The sequence below is a fragment of the Dicentrarchus labrax genome, unplaced genomic scaffold (assembly GCF_905237075.1).
Source record: "Dicentrarchus labrax unplaced genomic scaffold, dlabrax2021, whole genome shotgun sequence".
Lineage (NCBI taxonomy): Eukaryota > Metazoa > Chordata > Actinopteri > Moronidae > Dicentrarchus > Dicentrarchus labrax.
In genome coordinates this window covers 4,005,281-4,018,891 of record NW_026136701.1, presented here as the reverse complement: position 1 = coordinate 4,018,891, position 13,611 = coordinate 4,005,281, and the positions used below count along the sequence as shown (strand labels likewise).

General features: G+C 38.5%; 1 protein-coding gene and 1 long non-coding RNA gene across 3 annotated transcripts in view; both read right to left on the bottom strand.

Moving 5' to 3' along the window:
* Positions 1 to 13,611, bottom strand: part of LOC127363785 (uncharacterized) — a 52,049-nt gene that overhangs the window by 22,410 nt on the left and 16,028 nt on the right. The window lies entirely within an intron of this gene.
* On the bottom strand, positions 4,719 to 12,791 carry LOC127363775 (LIM/homeobox protein Lhx8-like). Of its 2 annotated transcripts, none has more exons than XM_051400666.1 (8): positions 12,621 to 12,791; positions 10,580 to 10,738; positions 9,363 to 9,484; positions 7,912 to 8,132; positions 6,924 to 7,027; positions 6,201 to 6,296; positions 5,802 to 5,982; positions 4,719 to 5,592 (listed from the first exon to the last, which is right to left on the bottom strand). In XM_051400666.1, the coding sequence occupies exons 1-8, from the start codon at positions 12,690 to 12,692 to the stop codon at positions 5,516 to 5,518; spliced, it is 1,032 nt and encodes a 343-aa protein (XP_051256626.1). In that variant the 5' UTR covers positions 12,693 to 12,791; the 3' UTR covers positions 4,719 to 5,515. The 2 variants fall into 2 exon arrangements, with proteins under 2 accessions (XP_051256626.1, XP_051256623.1); XM_051400663.1 differs by lacking the exon at positions 12,621 to 12,791 and adding an exon at positions 11,056 to 11,385.

The window sequence follows — 13,611 nt, the reverse complement described above, 5'->3', positions numbered from 1 at the left end:
TGAAAAATGTTAAAGGTTGAGGACTGGGTTTGAGGTCTCTGTGTAAGATGCCGTAGCTGTGGATGTACTCCACAGCCAGGACAGTCTCGGCGACATACATGCCGGCCATGTCCACAGGGAGACACTTATAGTGTTTAATCAGAGAGGCACAGTCCGCACCTACAAGGTCAGAACAAGAGGGACGGTGTTTGGTCAAATGTTACGTTTAGGTCCTGTCAAGAGTACATTTTCACAAAAAGTAATTTAATTCACACAAAAAACGTGAAAATAATCAATTTACAAAATATACAAAATGTCAGTGATGGCAGTGCGACACTGAAGCTTCAATACGTGCTTCAAACCCTGCACTACAACTCCATACAACCACTGCTTCACAGCTTGCTTTGGTTCGAAAAAAATCACGTGACATATGATGTCTGAAGCAGCAACTGCTTCATTGACTGAATGAATCACCTGACTGGTTCGCTGTCCAATCAGGCGATTCACTGGCACTGCCTTGTCTCGATTCTAACAGGTGGAGACAGTCTTTAATTTGAGTGCCTTTAACACTTTACAACCACAAATGTGGAGAAATTGTGAGCAAAAAAAGAAACCGGCTCAACCCAAAAACTGTTGAAAAAATAATATAGGCTACCATAATAAAAACCTTTGAGTGTTCCCCATCCCCCCTGCCATAGTTACACAAGCACACCCAACCTATGCCATATTTCCCAGCATTCTCTCCTTCAATAACACAATACACACATTCATCAATCTTTATTTGTAAATAGAACATGATATAGATAATCATTTTCAAAGCAAAGATACTTTAAATCCAAGGGTGATCAAAGCAAAGATGCTTCAGAACAAAAGGTGTTTTCTACAAACAGTTTCTCCAATACTGCTCATTAAGGTGTGTGAGTGTGTGTGTGTGTGCGTGTGTGTGCGCGCATGAATGCGTGAATGTAATTAAAAGCCTCCTGTCCACCATCTAGCCTGCCTAATTTGACTGCAGCCTTGCACTTTCCAGGAGAGGAAAGACGGACGAACTGAACAAACTGAACTGAGACATTGGGGAAACTTAAATAGTGGCTGATCAGGCCACTCTGACACACAGGGGGAACCATAACATTTAAACAAACCATAATAACCTCAAATAATAGCCAGATAATGCGGCCAGATATTAACTTAGGAAAATACTAAAATACTAAACATCAAAAAGCATAATAATCAAAAATAACTAAACTCAAACAGGGAGAAAACACTGCCTCTCCCCATGATTCCGGCCAACATGGCACTTCCTTTGTCGGCCATGCAACATCTTAAGCAGTAGCACCCAGGAACTGGTAACTCAAAGAAAACTGAATTAATGCAATGAAAACCTGAATGAACCTAATAATACTACCCAAAATTGACAAAGGAAGTTAACTAATTGTGTGCACCCCAAGAAGACAACAGCTGTCAAAAATGGATAATAAAACTGTATTATGAATCCAAAATCTGTGTCCAGTTATTTATTGTGAATTGTGTCTAATGTTCTAAACCTAAAGATAATCAAACAAATGAAAGAGTCACCACCATGTGCTTTTGCCTCAGTGTGTGGCTGCTAGGGTGGCCATCACAGGTCCTATTAGTGTGAGTACAGTGTGGTACAAAGACCACAGATCTTTGGCTAATTAAACAAAGACACTTGTATGCATGACCAATCCAAAGCAACCTCCTTACCTCCTACATACTCCTTCACCATGCACAGGTCAGTCTTTGTTTCAAACATGTAAAACATGGTGACAACAAAGGGGTTGTCCGTGAAGGTGAGGATGTCGCGCTCCACCAACACCTGGGCCTGTAGCTTCTTGCCCTTGTTCTGCTGTTTGATCAGTTTCATGGCAAAAGCCTGACCCGTCTCCCTGTGGCGCACAAGGTTCACAGTCCTGGACGAGAGAGGGCAAACGAGAGCAACTTCTATGACTGAATATGAAAATGTCCATTTACCAACTTTAACTTAACTCACCCAAAGGCGCCACTGCTAACCGACCTGTTTGTGTTAAAGTCACTCCACTGGTTTTTTCCAAGGAGGGATGTGGGCTGTGCGGGTCTAAGTCAAACACAGGAAAATTCTTTATTACGTAAATAAACAGATTGCAAAAAGATATATACGGTGTAAGTAAAATGAAAACTTGAAGCACCCTTGTTTTTGACCTGACAGCCCTGCCTTTTACACTTCCTGGGACTGTGTCATACTTAAAATCAAAGTTCAACATGGAGTTACAGACCATAAAATGGAAGCCCATTTCAGCTAGTCAAATGAAAACTAAGATGAATAATTTAAAAAATGTTCATGTGTAGATGAAATTCTTAGATAAAAAGTCATAATTATGTCAAAAATCAAATTCTGAGATTCTTTTGACTTTGTATCTCATAATCATCTTTGTTTTTTTTCTGGTGGAAATTATAACTCGATATCATTGTTGCTATAAGAATATTAATCAGTAAAGATAAGTGACATTATAGTATGTCTAACCAACATAACATGCCTTTTTGGAATTATATTAAAGGGCATTAGGACTATTGAATCTAACAGACGTGAACCACTGACCTGATTTAGACCTGATTTATTAAGCCAACGTATTTCCTCTTTTTGCCACTTTTAACTAATAGGCTGGTTAATTTACAATGTCTGTTTTTACTTATAATTTCAGTGACAGTGGGTTTGCTTTACAAATTACAAAGACCAGGTCATGTATTGCACAGCTGTCAGTATTTTATGTGGCCCAAGTCATCATCATAATGTATTTTTATTAAGATCTTTCCAAATGAATGAGCTAGGAAGAAAATACCTAGAAGATGCTAAACACCCACCTCATGGAGAAGCTTCTCCAGTTTATTTTGCAGCTTCACAAAGCAGAGGGAGCTGACCAGACCGTTCTGGACCGTGTTGTCACAGTCCCTGGCCAGCTGGAGCAGCTGGAGCTGGATGAACCTCAGGGCGCTGGTGGCCTGGAGCAGCTTCCCGTCCAGGTTCTCTGCCACTGAGTCCATTTGGGCTGACTCCTGAGACTGAACAAAGATTTCAGATAATGATAGTTATTATTTCTATTCAGGCAGGGTTGAAATTAAAGGTTTGTGAGTAGGGAGTTGTAGGGTGATGTAACCAGGGTCTGCCATTGCAAGAATGTCCATTTTGGCATATACTGTTTAATCTACCATCTTTGTGCTATTCAGCATTTAGTTCATAAACAATTAAATGGTTCATAACACGTTGTAATGCAGTTGACATTTTACAAGTTATACTGCAGCATTTTGAATCAAGTGAATGAAAGCACATTTTAAAGGTTACGGTGGAAATGTGATTCATATGGAGAGCCTTCAATAGAAACTTGCCAATAAGGACAACGTCTTCCAGAACATTTGGTCATCAAACCAGCGGGAATGAATGCCTCGTATACCTAGTGTGTTTGACAGAATGAGATCTCAATCATGGTGTATCACATTCACATAACTTTAGGGTTCTCGTTGTTGCCAATGCTAGTTTTTGTTTAATCTGCTGTTTTCTGTTTCTTTTACTTCCTGAATAATAATTATTACTCATAAATGTAACTCTTTTATTTTTCCTTTTTTGCTAGCTGTGTTTGACCATAAATGTGAATATTTGTCGGTCCCGGTGCTGTGCTTAAAATGGACATTGCTTTATCTTGCTTCTATGTGTTATATGGAGTGCAGTCATTGTCAAGTATACACTACCTGTCCTTAAATGTCCAATAAACAGAGTTAACCCTTTATACAGCACTCATTGAAATACTTGGAAATTTTTAATTTCAACCACGGAGTGTTATTGGTGGATATAAGAAGACATTTTTTCTGTTTTGATTTTTTTGAAAAAGTCAGTTTTAGTCTGAAAATTAAAGTCAATGATATCTACGTGGGCTGGCACAACAACAATCTGGGGCACAGCAGGCCTCCTCTTCCCATAGAAGGACTGAGCAGACAGCTGCTGCAAAAGAAATATGCCACATCAATATACTATGAAAATATGTAATAAATAAGCCATAAGCGTGAACCAAGGAATTACAGTAGGGTAATATATTACTGTCACCATGAGATAATAAATCTGAAAATGATTGTAAATAACATCCAGTATTCAACAGTAGCCTAGCAGTTAGCTAAAAGGTGGTGTACCATCTCATTTGGTAAATGGACCTGTACTTGTATAGCGCCTTTCTAGTCTTCTAGTCTTCCTTTTACACTACACTTTTTCACTCAGTGATGGCAAAGCCCATCGAACAGAAACTAACTACTCTATATAGTTATAGTCAATAGTCATAATAGTCTATTTTCTTGCTTATATTCTTGAGGTATCTGTATTAAAAGGCCGTTTCATAACCAGTTAAAAACTCCTGGTAGTACACTAGAAAAATCACACTGCAAAAATACTCTATTACAAGTCAAAGTCCTGTATGGAAAGTGCTGCTGCATCATCATTTTATTAACTGATTTTTTTTCTTATCTTAATCTGCAAGGTAACTAGTAACTATAACATTCAGATAAAGTAGTGGAGTAAAAAGTACATTTCCCGCTGAAATGTAAGCGTATATTAGAAGCAGAAAATGGAAATACTTAAGCAGAACAAGTATCCTAAACTTACTTGAGTTAATGTACGTAGTTACATTCTACCACTCACACCAAGAACACAGTTAATTCCAAGAAACAAAGTCAATTTTACAAAGAAATAGACAAAATCCTTGTAGTGCAGCCATGAACTTTAATTTCCAGTATCTTTAACATCTAATGTGAAAGTCCATCTATTCCCAGTGTTCAGTTCATACATGGCTTCAACGGTCATCTAACATTCACAATCTAAGGAAACATTTACTCATTGTATTGCTTTTTGTCTGTGCTTAACATGTGCCCTACTGAAAAGCATCTTAAGTCTTTTATCCAAAATTAAACATGTGGATGTTTTGAGAACAACAGGGTTGGGCACGGCAGGTGGAGAACAGTCCAAATTAGGTGTTTGTATAACACTGCAATGAACAGAGAATTCATTTACGGTCCTGAATCCTGAATTTTCTAAAGTAGTCTTTACAGAAGCTAAATCATGTTATTATTTCTTTTGAAGTGCCCAAACTGACATCTCTATTATCCTCAAACACATCCTTAAATAAACTCTAAAATCTAACTGAAAACCAAATCTATACGCTTATGCTTTCATCATTTTCCAACAAAGTGCCTTGTCTCATCATATTCTCAAATAAATTAAATGCAAAGAAATTCATAACACATACATATTAACAAAAGTTTCATCTCACATATACCCATATTTTACTTGACATTCTCATCTGGGAATCTCTGATTGAATGAAATTAAGTTACTGATTCAACAAGTTGATTCGACAAGTGCCTTCACTTCATTTTGCAAGACATTTTCTGAATTGAAGTCAACCAATCATCACAGGTTTCTTTTCATTAAAGCGTTAATGAGTTACTCCCTAACTTCCCATTTATCATTGTCTTCTGTTTTTCGGGAGGCGGGCTGTAGATCAGGCATGGCTGACTGGCAGTTGTGTCATTGAATGTGAAATGAGCGGCTGCAGCAAAAGTGGGTCTGGAGTTTGGACTGGGGAAGTAAAAAGGGAAAAAATGATGAAGTAACCACAACAGATTAATAGAGATAGAGATGAATTACACTACATTACATGCTTTCTAAAACGATCCCAGGTTTGGAATTGAATAAACAATGCTATAAATTAGTGTAGTCAAAGTGTCATTCCTCCAGGTATGGGCCATACAATCTCTAGATAAGCATACCGGGTACATGTTTCTTACCATCCATATAAGTCAGTGTAGTGAGGAGGGGTGCGTCTGGGGAAATATAGGTTGTGTATTGCAGATCCTCCATCAAAGGTGGTGTCAGCTGACCAGAAGCAAGTGATGTCATCATGGCTGAGGAAGCAGGATTTGGGCTGATGTATTTCTTTTGACGAGCTCGACAGTTCTGAAACCAAACCTGGATGGAAGGGGAACGGATTGATAAGTGGTGCTGACACACTGAGACTTCCCTTTCCTTTTCAGGCAGAAAAATATCACACTAAGCAGCATTCTCACTGCCAATAAACAACATGAAGGGAAATTTAATTCTCAGTACAACTTCATGATCCTGAATAGAATTACTTTTTTAAATATAGTGAAGAGCAACTCCTCTAGAGGCAGTCGCAGTTGCTTTACCTGAATAACCCTGCGGCTGAGACCAGTCCTCTCTGCCAGTTTCTGCAGGGTCTGAGCGTCTGGGTTATTATCTTTAGCAAACTGAGTCTGCATCACCTGCACATGGAGAGATGACAGACACGTTTACATGGTTGACTGTTTGGTCGAGTTTGATCATGTTATTATAACAGTTAAGAAGAGCAGACAGAGGAGTCAGAGTGCTCGGTCTGTGTTCGACTACAATGCATTAACTACATTAACTACCACTAGAGGGCAGAAATGATCTAAACAAGGTGAAAATCACTGGCTTGCACATTTGTTACATTAACCTTCAGCAGACACAGAACAAATCTAAATCAAAGAGTCACTCTCCTTTTTACTCTGTTTGGACTCTTGAGAATTTGCCCGAGGTCTTTAGCTTGCTGAAATATATTAATGATATGGGATGAGCAGATGTAATATACACAATAGCAAGGTGTAGTCTTATATTCAAAGACAGCCATAGTGTAATCTGATCTATTACTTCAATAGGAAGCCACAGTAACCCAATAGTAGAGCTGAGCATCTGCTTAGGGAAAGTGTTCAGTGGCTACTGGTTGAGGACATCCCTCTGCAGGGGGCATTGTCCACAGTGGGAATGAAAAACAGCTCAGTACACACACACACACACACACACACACACACACACACACACACACACACACACACACACACACACACACACACACACACAGTTGGCAGTACCTGTAGTTGGTCAACAGTGAAGCTGGTCCTGGCCCTCTTAGCAGGTCTGGGCATGGTGCTGGATTCATCTTTGTCTCCCACCTCTTCCTCCACTTTTGGTTCCTCTTTAACACACGACACAGGGCATGTTACAAGGATCGTTTGACATTTGGAAATATAGGCCCTGTTTCAGATGACGTCCTCCTGTGGCCAACCTAACCAAGTTTGAACTTTAGCGAAATCAAAGATGTGTACCTGAAGACACGCAGCTCTGTTTTGTATAAGATCAGGTTGTATTGTTGTCCGATACGAGCGTGCAGGCATTTTTCCATTTACTGTGTGACAGAGTGGCAATGGGACGATTGGATTGTCTCACTGTAATAAAGTGGAGACTGCTGCCATACAGTTGTTGTGTTTACAGTTGTTCATCCACTGTGATGAAGGTTTGCAGTGGAGATGGGTTAATGAAAAGGAGCTTCCTTAGTGTTGTCTTCACAATCAACAATAATGTGTTACATTACAGTTTCAGTTACAGTGTAGGTATAGCAGCTACTTGCTGGCTAAGCTGTTTATGTTAATAGTGATGAATGAGTACACCATTATCTGTATTTGTATCTGTACTCAGAATGGGCAGGGTGGGGCTATATGTACTGATCAGAGGTTACTATATTTATCAGAAACATATTTACAAAACAATCTCAGAATTGAGCTAGAGAGTGCTGATACTGTGCCATTTTCATTTGCGTTTCATTTAAACTAATTGGTAACACTTGTGTAGTTTAAATTTAATCTACAAACAAATATTTTGATAAAGTCTGTCATGAGGCTGTTACAAACACTGAGGCAGTTTGTTATGTCCTGATTGTCCTGATTCGTTTATTCACCAAAGGCAGCATTCCTAACCTAGTTATAAATGGTGCGTGCCTTGGTTTTACCATGTTGTCTTGTATTCATAATCAATATACCCACTCTGTGTGTCTTTTCTTTGTCCTGTCATCTATCCACTCACCATTTTCCTTAGCACGCTTGATATTCTCCATCATGATGTCATAGTGTGGCCGGCAGAAGACCCTGTTCTCTAGGAGTCCACATTCCTCCCCAGTGGACAGCTGGCGCTTACAGGAGGTGCAGGAGAAACAGGCCAGGTGGAAGGTGCTGCCTCGGGCCCGGCGCACCCAGTCACTGGAATGGATGTTACGGCCACAGCGAGCACAGCGGGTCCCATATCTCCTGGAGAAAGATGGCAAACAGGAGGAGGGGTGGAGTGTGAGGAAAAATAAGCCACTTTAGTTGAGATGAGGTGAGCTGTGATTAGGTGATTGATCAGTGATAGTTCAGTAATATTTAGTAAAGCAATGGATCTATAAAAAGGAGATTTTCTGACTAAGTCACCCATTTCCCCCTCAACTTGACACGACCCCTTCATTTTACCAATAATTACACTGACCTCCAGCCTGTGCTTAAAATTAAATTTCCATTAAAACTTACTTCTACTTCTGTGCCAATTACATCTACAGAGATTCTAGGTTTCTCCTGCCCACGTGTCAGAATGTGTTACATGTGTAACTTTCAATGAACTATTAGATATAGGCCTATCACAGATATATTGGTACTGGTGTATGTTTTACGAAATGCACCAATATGACAACTTTTTTGCAGAAGATACAGCGCAGAAAATGATGCTTGGGGTGTTTTTCCAGCAGAGCATGTTCCCGACTCTACTGTTAACAATACTGTCACCATGCGGACACATCAAGCAGTGTCTTCAATAGCTATTTTCCCCTGTAAAAATCAGTATTGTCTTAAAAATCCCATATTGTTCAGGCCCATAAGTAATCCCTGTAGGAGCAATACCATTCATTTCACCCAAGAGATAAAGCTGTAATACAGCCCCACAGATTCAATGTCATGCATTTCGATACAAACTCAGAGCTTGGCCTGTGGAAAAGCTGTTCTCGACCTCCACTCCCATGAGTCATCTCAATTTATGTTCCATTCAAACACTTACTAATCCAATTGTTAACTGTTAGTCAAAATAAAAACATAGCACAAATGAAAGAAATGTTCAAAACTGTTGCAAAGTACAATAAAAAAAGAGCCTGCACTGCTGACAGTATTTTCTAACTTATCAGATTTAGCAGACTGTGCTGAGGCCTGCTTGTTCCAACAATCACATGTCCATGTCCAGTTTGTTTGTATTCTCCATTCTTAAACACAGAGAGCACACGAAAGACTTCTTTTAGACCATGGGGCAACATGTCACCATTACTCTCCCTAATGATATAGTTAGATATAATAATGTTAGGTCAAGAAGACTAAAAATAAAATTAAAAAAGAACTTAGATATGAAGCAAAAAATCCATCAAACATCTGTGTTTTCTTTTCCTTACATGAGGGTAGATGTTTTATAATTTATGAAACAGGGTCAGCGGAGATAAAGTTGTGTTGGGTCTCACTTACCTGAAGTAGTCGAGTTTGCAGAACACTTGTTTATCCTTAATGTAGCAGCTCACGTGCCGGCCTAGTGATGTGTTACACACACTGCACGAGAGGCAGCGCACATGCCAGCACAAGTTGTTCACCTAAGGTGAGGAAAGAAGGTGAGATTTTAACAAAATATGGCTTATAATTACTATTTTACACATCCTTTAATAGTACAATTAATACTAGTCTTATAACTGACGGCAAAATAGTTTGCTCATATTTCTGACAGCAATTTATTTTATTGGAATGACTTAGTTATTTGTATAATCAGTGATAGAAACACTTTTTGGGGAAAAGTGGAAAAAAAAAATCTGTTCCATTTTAATTACGAGTATAGTCCGAAAAAAGCAAATTTGACCTCGGGTTCAAAGAAGGGGAGACAATTGCAACGTTTTCCTTTATAACTCACAGACTACTTGAAATACAATATATTTTTATATGACAAGCATATATTTGCACTAATTAATAATACAATTGATAGGCTATATTTTTACTAATGAGGTTCTTATACCCACCAAGTACCCTGAATCTGTGCCTTACATTAATTCACATCCCTTGGATTATATTTTGCACATTACAAATATCGTTTTGTGTCACACAGCTAACTTACAAATTCTCTGGACAAACTGCAGGGCTCTTCATGTATTTAAATAACAGTTATATTGTACATATTGTTTCTCTTTATACATTTGTATATATTGTTTCTGTTTATCTGCTCCATTTTATCTTTATTAATATTTTTATATGTTTATTGTTATGCACCAAGGTGAATTCCTTGTATGTTAAAACCTACTTAGCAATAAAAACGATCTAATCTAATAAAGATCTAATTAAATGATCTAATAAAGGATAAGACTATATTATTATTATTATTATTATTATTATTATTATTATATTATTTTTCTTTTTTTTTATAACGAAGACTGTTCAAATTGCCCCATGTCTCTCCTTCTTTGATGCAGCAGTGAAAATGTTCATCTTACCAGGAGTTACAAACTACATTTCTCTTAAATTGTCTTATTCTTTCGTTTTAAGAAGGAAAAAATTACTCAGCAGAAAGAAGAGACAACATCGAAATAAAATAAAGACACTGGACTAAAATGTTTTCTCACATTAATTGCCGACTTGTTCTAAAGGCCTAGCTTTGCCTGTTGTCAGGGACATCTTGCCCTGATACAGTGTGTCAGTCTGACCTTGAGCAGGTATCGGTCCACTATCTCCAGGCCGCAGGAGGTGCACAGGGATTTGCCCTGCAGGGAGGCCACAGTGGGGACGGAGGAGGACGAGGACGAGGAGAGGGAGGACGGGGAGTAGCAGTCGTCCTCGAAAATATCATCAGGCCCAGAGGAACCCTGTCAGAGGCAACAGTCTGACAATGTAACAACACCTTATAGAAGACTTTTAGACAGCATGTCAACGAAAACAAAGCCTCAATTTTAAAATGTGTGAAAACTAAAAAAGGTTTCAAACGAGGCTGTTTGGCTAGCATAATATTTGCAAGAGTAAAAAGCTCAAATGTTTTACTGTTTCATTTATTTGGCGGCACTTTGAAGTGCGCGTACAGTGTCGCGAGCTACATTTCGCCTTAACTTTTCACTCTTCCTTTAAACTTTACCCCACGCCTGTAAGCTGTGAGAAAGGTCGTTCATTTGAGACCGAAAACACCTACTGTGTCGATAAAAATATTTTCCTGTTGTAGCTGAGTGAAAACCGCCTCCGTCGGCCGCCTTTCTCCCTCCGACATGGTGTCAGCGACAGACTGATGCGGGAGACACAAAGACGACCCGCAGGGCTAATGTCCCGTTCACATCTCCATGACAACCGCCGTCATTACCCCACTCACTAATAAAGGTTACCCCAAAACCAAATGTTCGCTCATAGGCATGTTTGTGCCGTTATGTTATTTATGTGCGGTGGTGTGTCGGCCCGGGCTCAGTGCTGCGGTCCACGTATTCACTTTGTTGTAGAAGTTTTAACCGGTACTTCCAGCCAGAATAATGTCTAGGCCTACATGTGTATAATTATCGAGTCCTGTTTGTGGTTCATTTGGCCTCGCTCACAGCTGAACGTGATTCTGACTAATTGAGTTCAGCCGCGCACGTGCGCATGATAACGAGCCGTCAGCCGGGCGCAGGTGAGTCTGACTGAGATTCACCTGCGCTCATCTGACAGCGCTGCCTCCTCCAACAGCAGCTCAACACACACACTAAAATGTGTGTGCTCAAATCGAAAGAATTACCAACAAGTAGCTTCCATATTTAAATGAAATCACAACTTCATGTTATATTCTGGATGAAAGGAATAAGTGAATGTAACAATGATCAGAGATATAATATATTAATGCAGGCACAGCAACCAAGGCCGTGATGTGTTGCACTTTTTGGACTGACCTCTCTCTAAGAGAGAACCTAATGCTAAAACCAAATTATTATCAAGGACTGCATCCTGAAAGCACTGACCCTGTATTGTGTTTTTGGCATTTATAATATGAACTGTTAATAAATGCTAAATACAGTAATAGCCTGTATTACTATAACCTCCACATTGGTAATGTCACTTTCTGTCTGCTTTCACTGTATATATGTGGGGATATAGCCTAATGAGTGGGGGGACAGTGGCTCTTTAAACCACTTACACTCAGAATATCACCTCTTTATTCCCAGTATTTTAAAACAAGATTTTAAAAAATGCAGAAAACGAATGAACACTGTGTAGGCTATAAACAACAGGGCAACATAAATGAACATTTCATGTAAGAAAAGTTGTAGAAAAGAAGCAAGAATGATGCTTGTTTAGTTCTATTCCTATTGAATACCATCATCAATACCCAATAATCAATCAATATTAGCAGAAACTATATAATAATAATAATAATAATAGTAACACTAATAATAATAATAATAAAACAACAAAAAATAATAATAATAATAATAACACTAATAATAATAATAATAATGATAATAATAATAATAACAACATTATGTCAAGTTAATTGTGCAATACAGTATCTGTGACATGATAAAAGGTTTGGGTTTCTCCCAAACTGTAAAATTAATTACGTTAGGTAAAAAATAAAATAAAAAACAAATAGAAAAAAATATTTGTTGGCTTTGTTTTTTTGTTTTTTTTAGCAGTATTACTTTTACATTTATTACTACAAACCCACAGCTTCTAGTAAAACTTGTTTTAAAGTTGTAGCTTTGGAAAGCAGAACTATTTATACAACACACTCACCACACTGTTGGACACAGAGTTAAACATTTTCAGTGAAACATCTGCCGACTCCTCCGGTACATCCCCGTTCATTCAGCCAGATGTTTTTATTCCACAGCAGCAGCAGCAGCAGCAGCAGACTGGGAGCCTGGTGTTATTAGTCCACTGTACTCCAGCTTGTCAGCCCTTACTCTCCTGAAGACTTTGTTTACTCACCACAGAGCTACAACTCCGGTCTTAAAGCAGCTCAGTCACCTCCCACTGCTGGCTGACCCGCCCTGCTGCATCAATGAAATGGCAGGACTTTATTGTGAGGATCACATTTTCTTTTTTCTTTCATTTTTCTTTATTTCTTTGTTTTTCTTTGTTTTCCTTAATTTCTACTTTCTTTTTCTTTCATTCATTCTTTTATTCTTTCTTGCCTTTTTCATTCCTTCTTTTTCTTTTATTGTTTCTTTCTGTCTTTCTTTTTTGTAGATTGGAAAATATGGGGAGGTTACTGATAGTTTAAGGCAGTAGAAAAAAGCAGATTAGTTCAAACTCTTTTTATTGCTATCAAGGTGAAAGCTCATAAATTAGAAAATCAATCAGAAAACATTCAAGAAACTACTTAACAGGATTTATATGATCATATTCTCCAAAGCCCACATAGACTGCTGTGCTTTAAAAAAAGAAATCTTCTTAAAAAGTCAACTTTCAGACACTTTTTCCTGCGAGAGGTTTTTTGGTTCTGCCCAGTCTGACACTATCAGTATTCCTCATCTTTTCCTTTCTTGCCATCAGGGACATTATGAACAGGCGCAGGTTGAGTTTGGGGACTGACTTATATTTCTTCAGACATCCACACCGTCTGACCAGCAGCACTCTCAGGGCAGATCACCAACACAGCAAAGTTGTTGATTTAATCCCTCAAACCTGTTCAGCATAGATCAGAACAGTCTCAACATTTACTATGTACCTTCACAGCTGTAAATAAATACACCCAATCTTGTATAATACATTGTATAATTTC

What these genes read in the sequence shown, in the direction of transcription:
- LOC127363775 (XM_051400663.1), bottom strand. Translation starts at nt 11,130, where the DNA reads ATGTCGGAGGGAGAAAGGCGGCCGACGGAGGCGGTTTTCACTCAGCTA. An exon ending in TGGACCGATACCTGCTCAAG is followed by an intron (nt 9,485 to 10,579) that starts GTCAGACTGACA and finishes TCCTCACCTTAG; the next exon opens with GTGAACAACTTGTGCTGGCA. An exon ending in TACACTGACTTATATGGATG is followed by an intron (nt 5,593 to 5,801) that starts GTAAGAAACATG and finishes TTACTTCCCCAG; the next exon opens with TCCAAACTCCAGACCCACTT.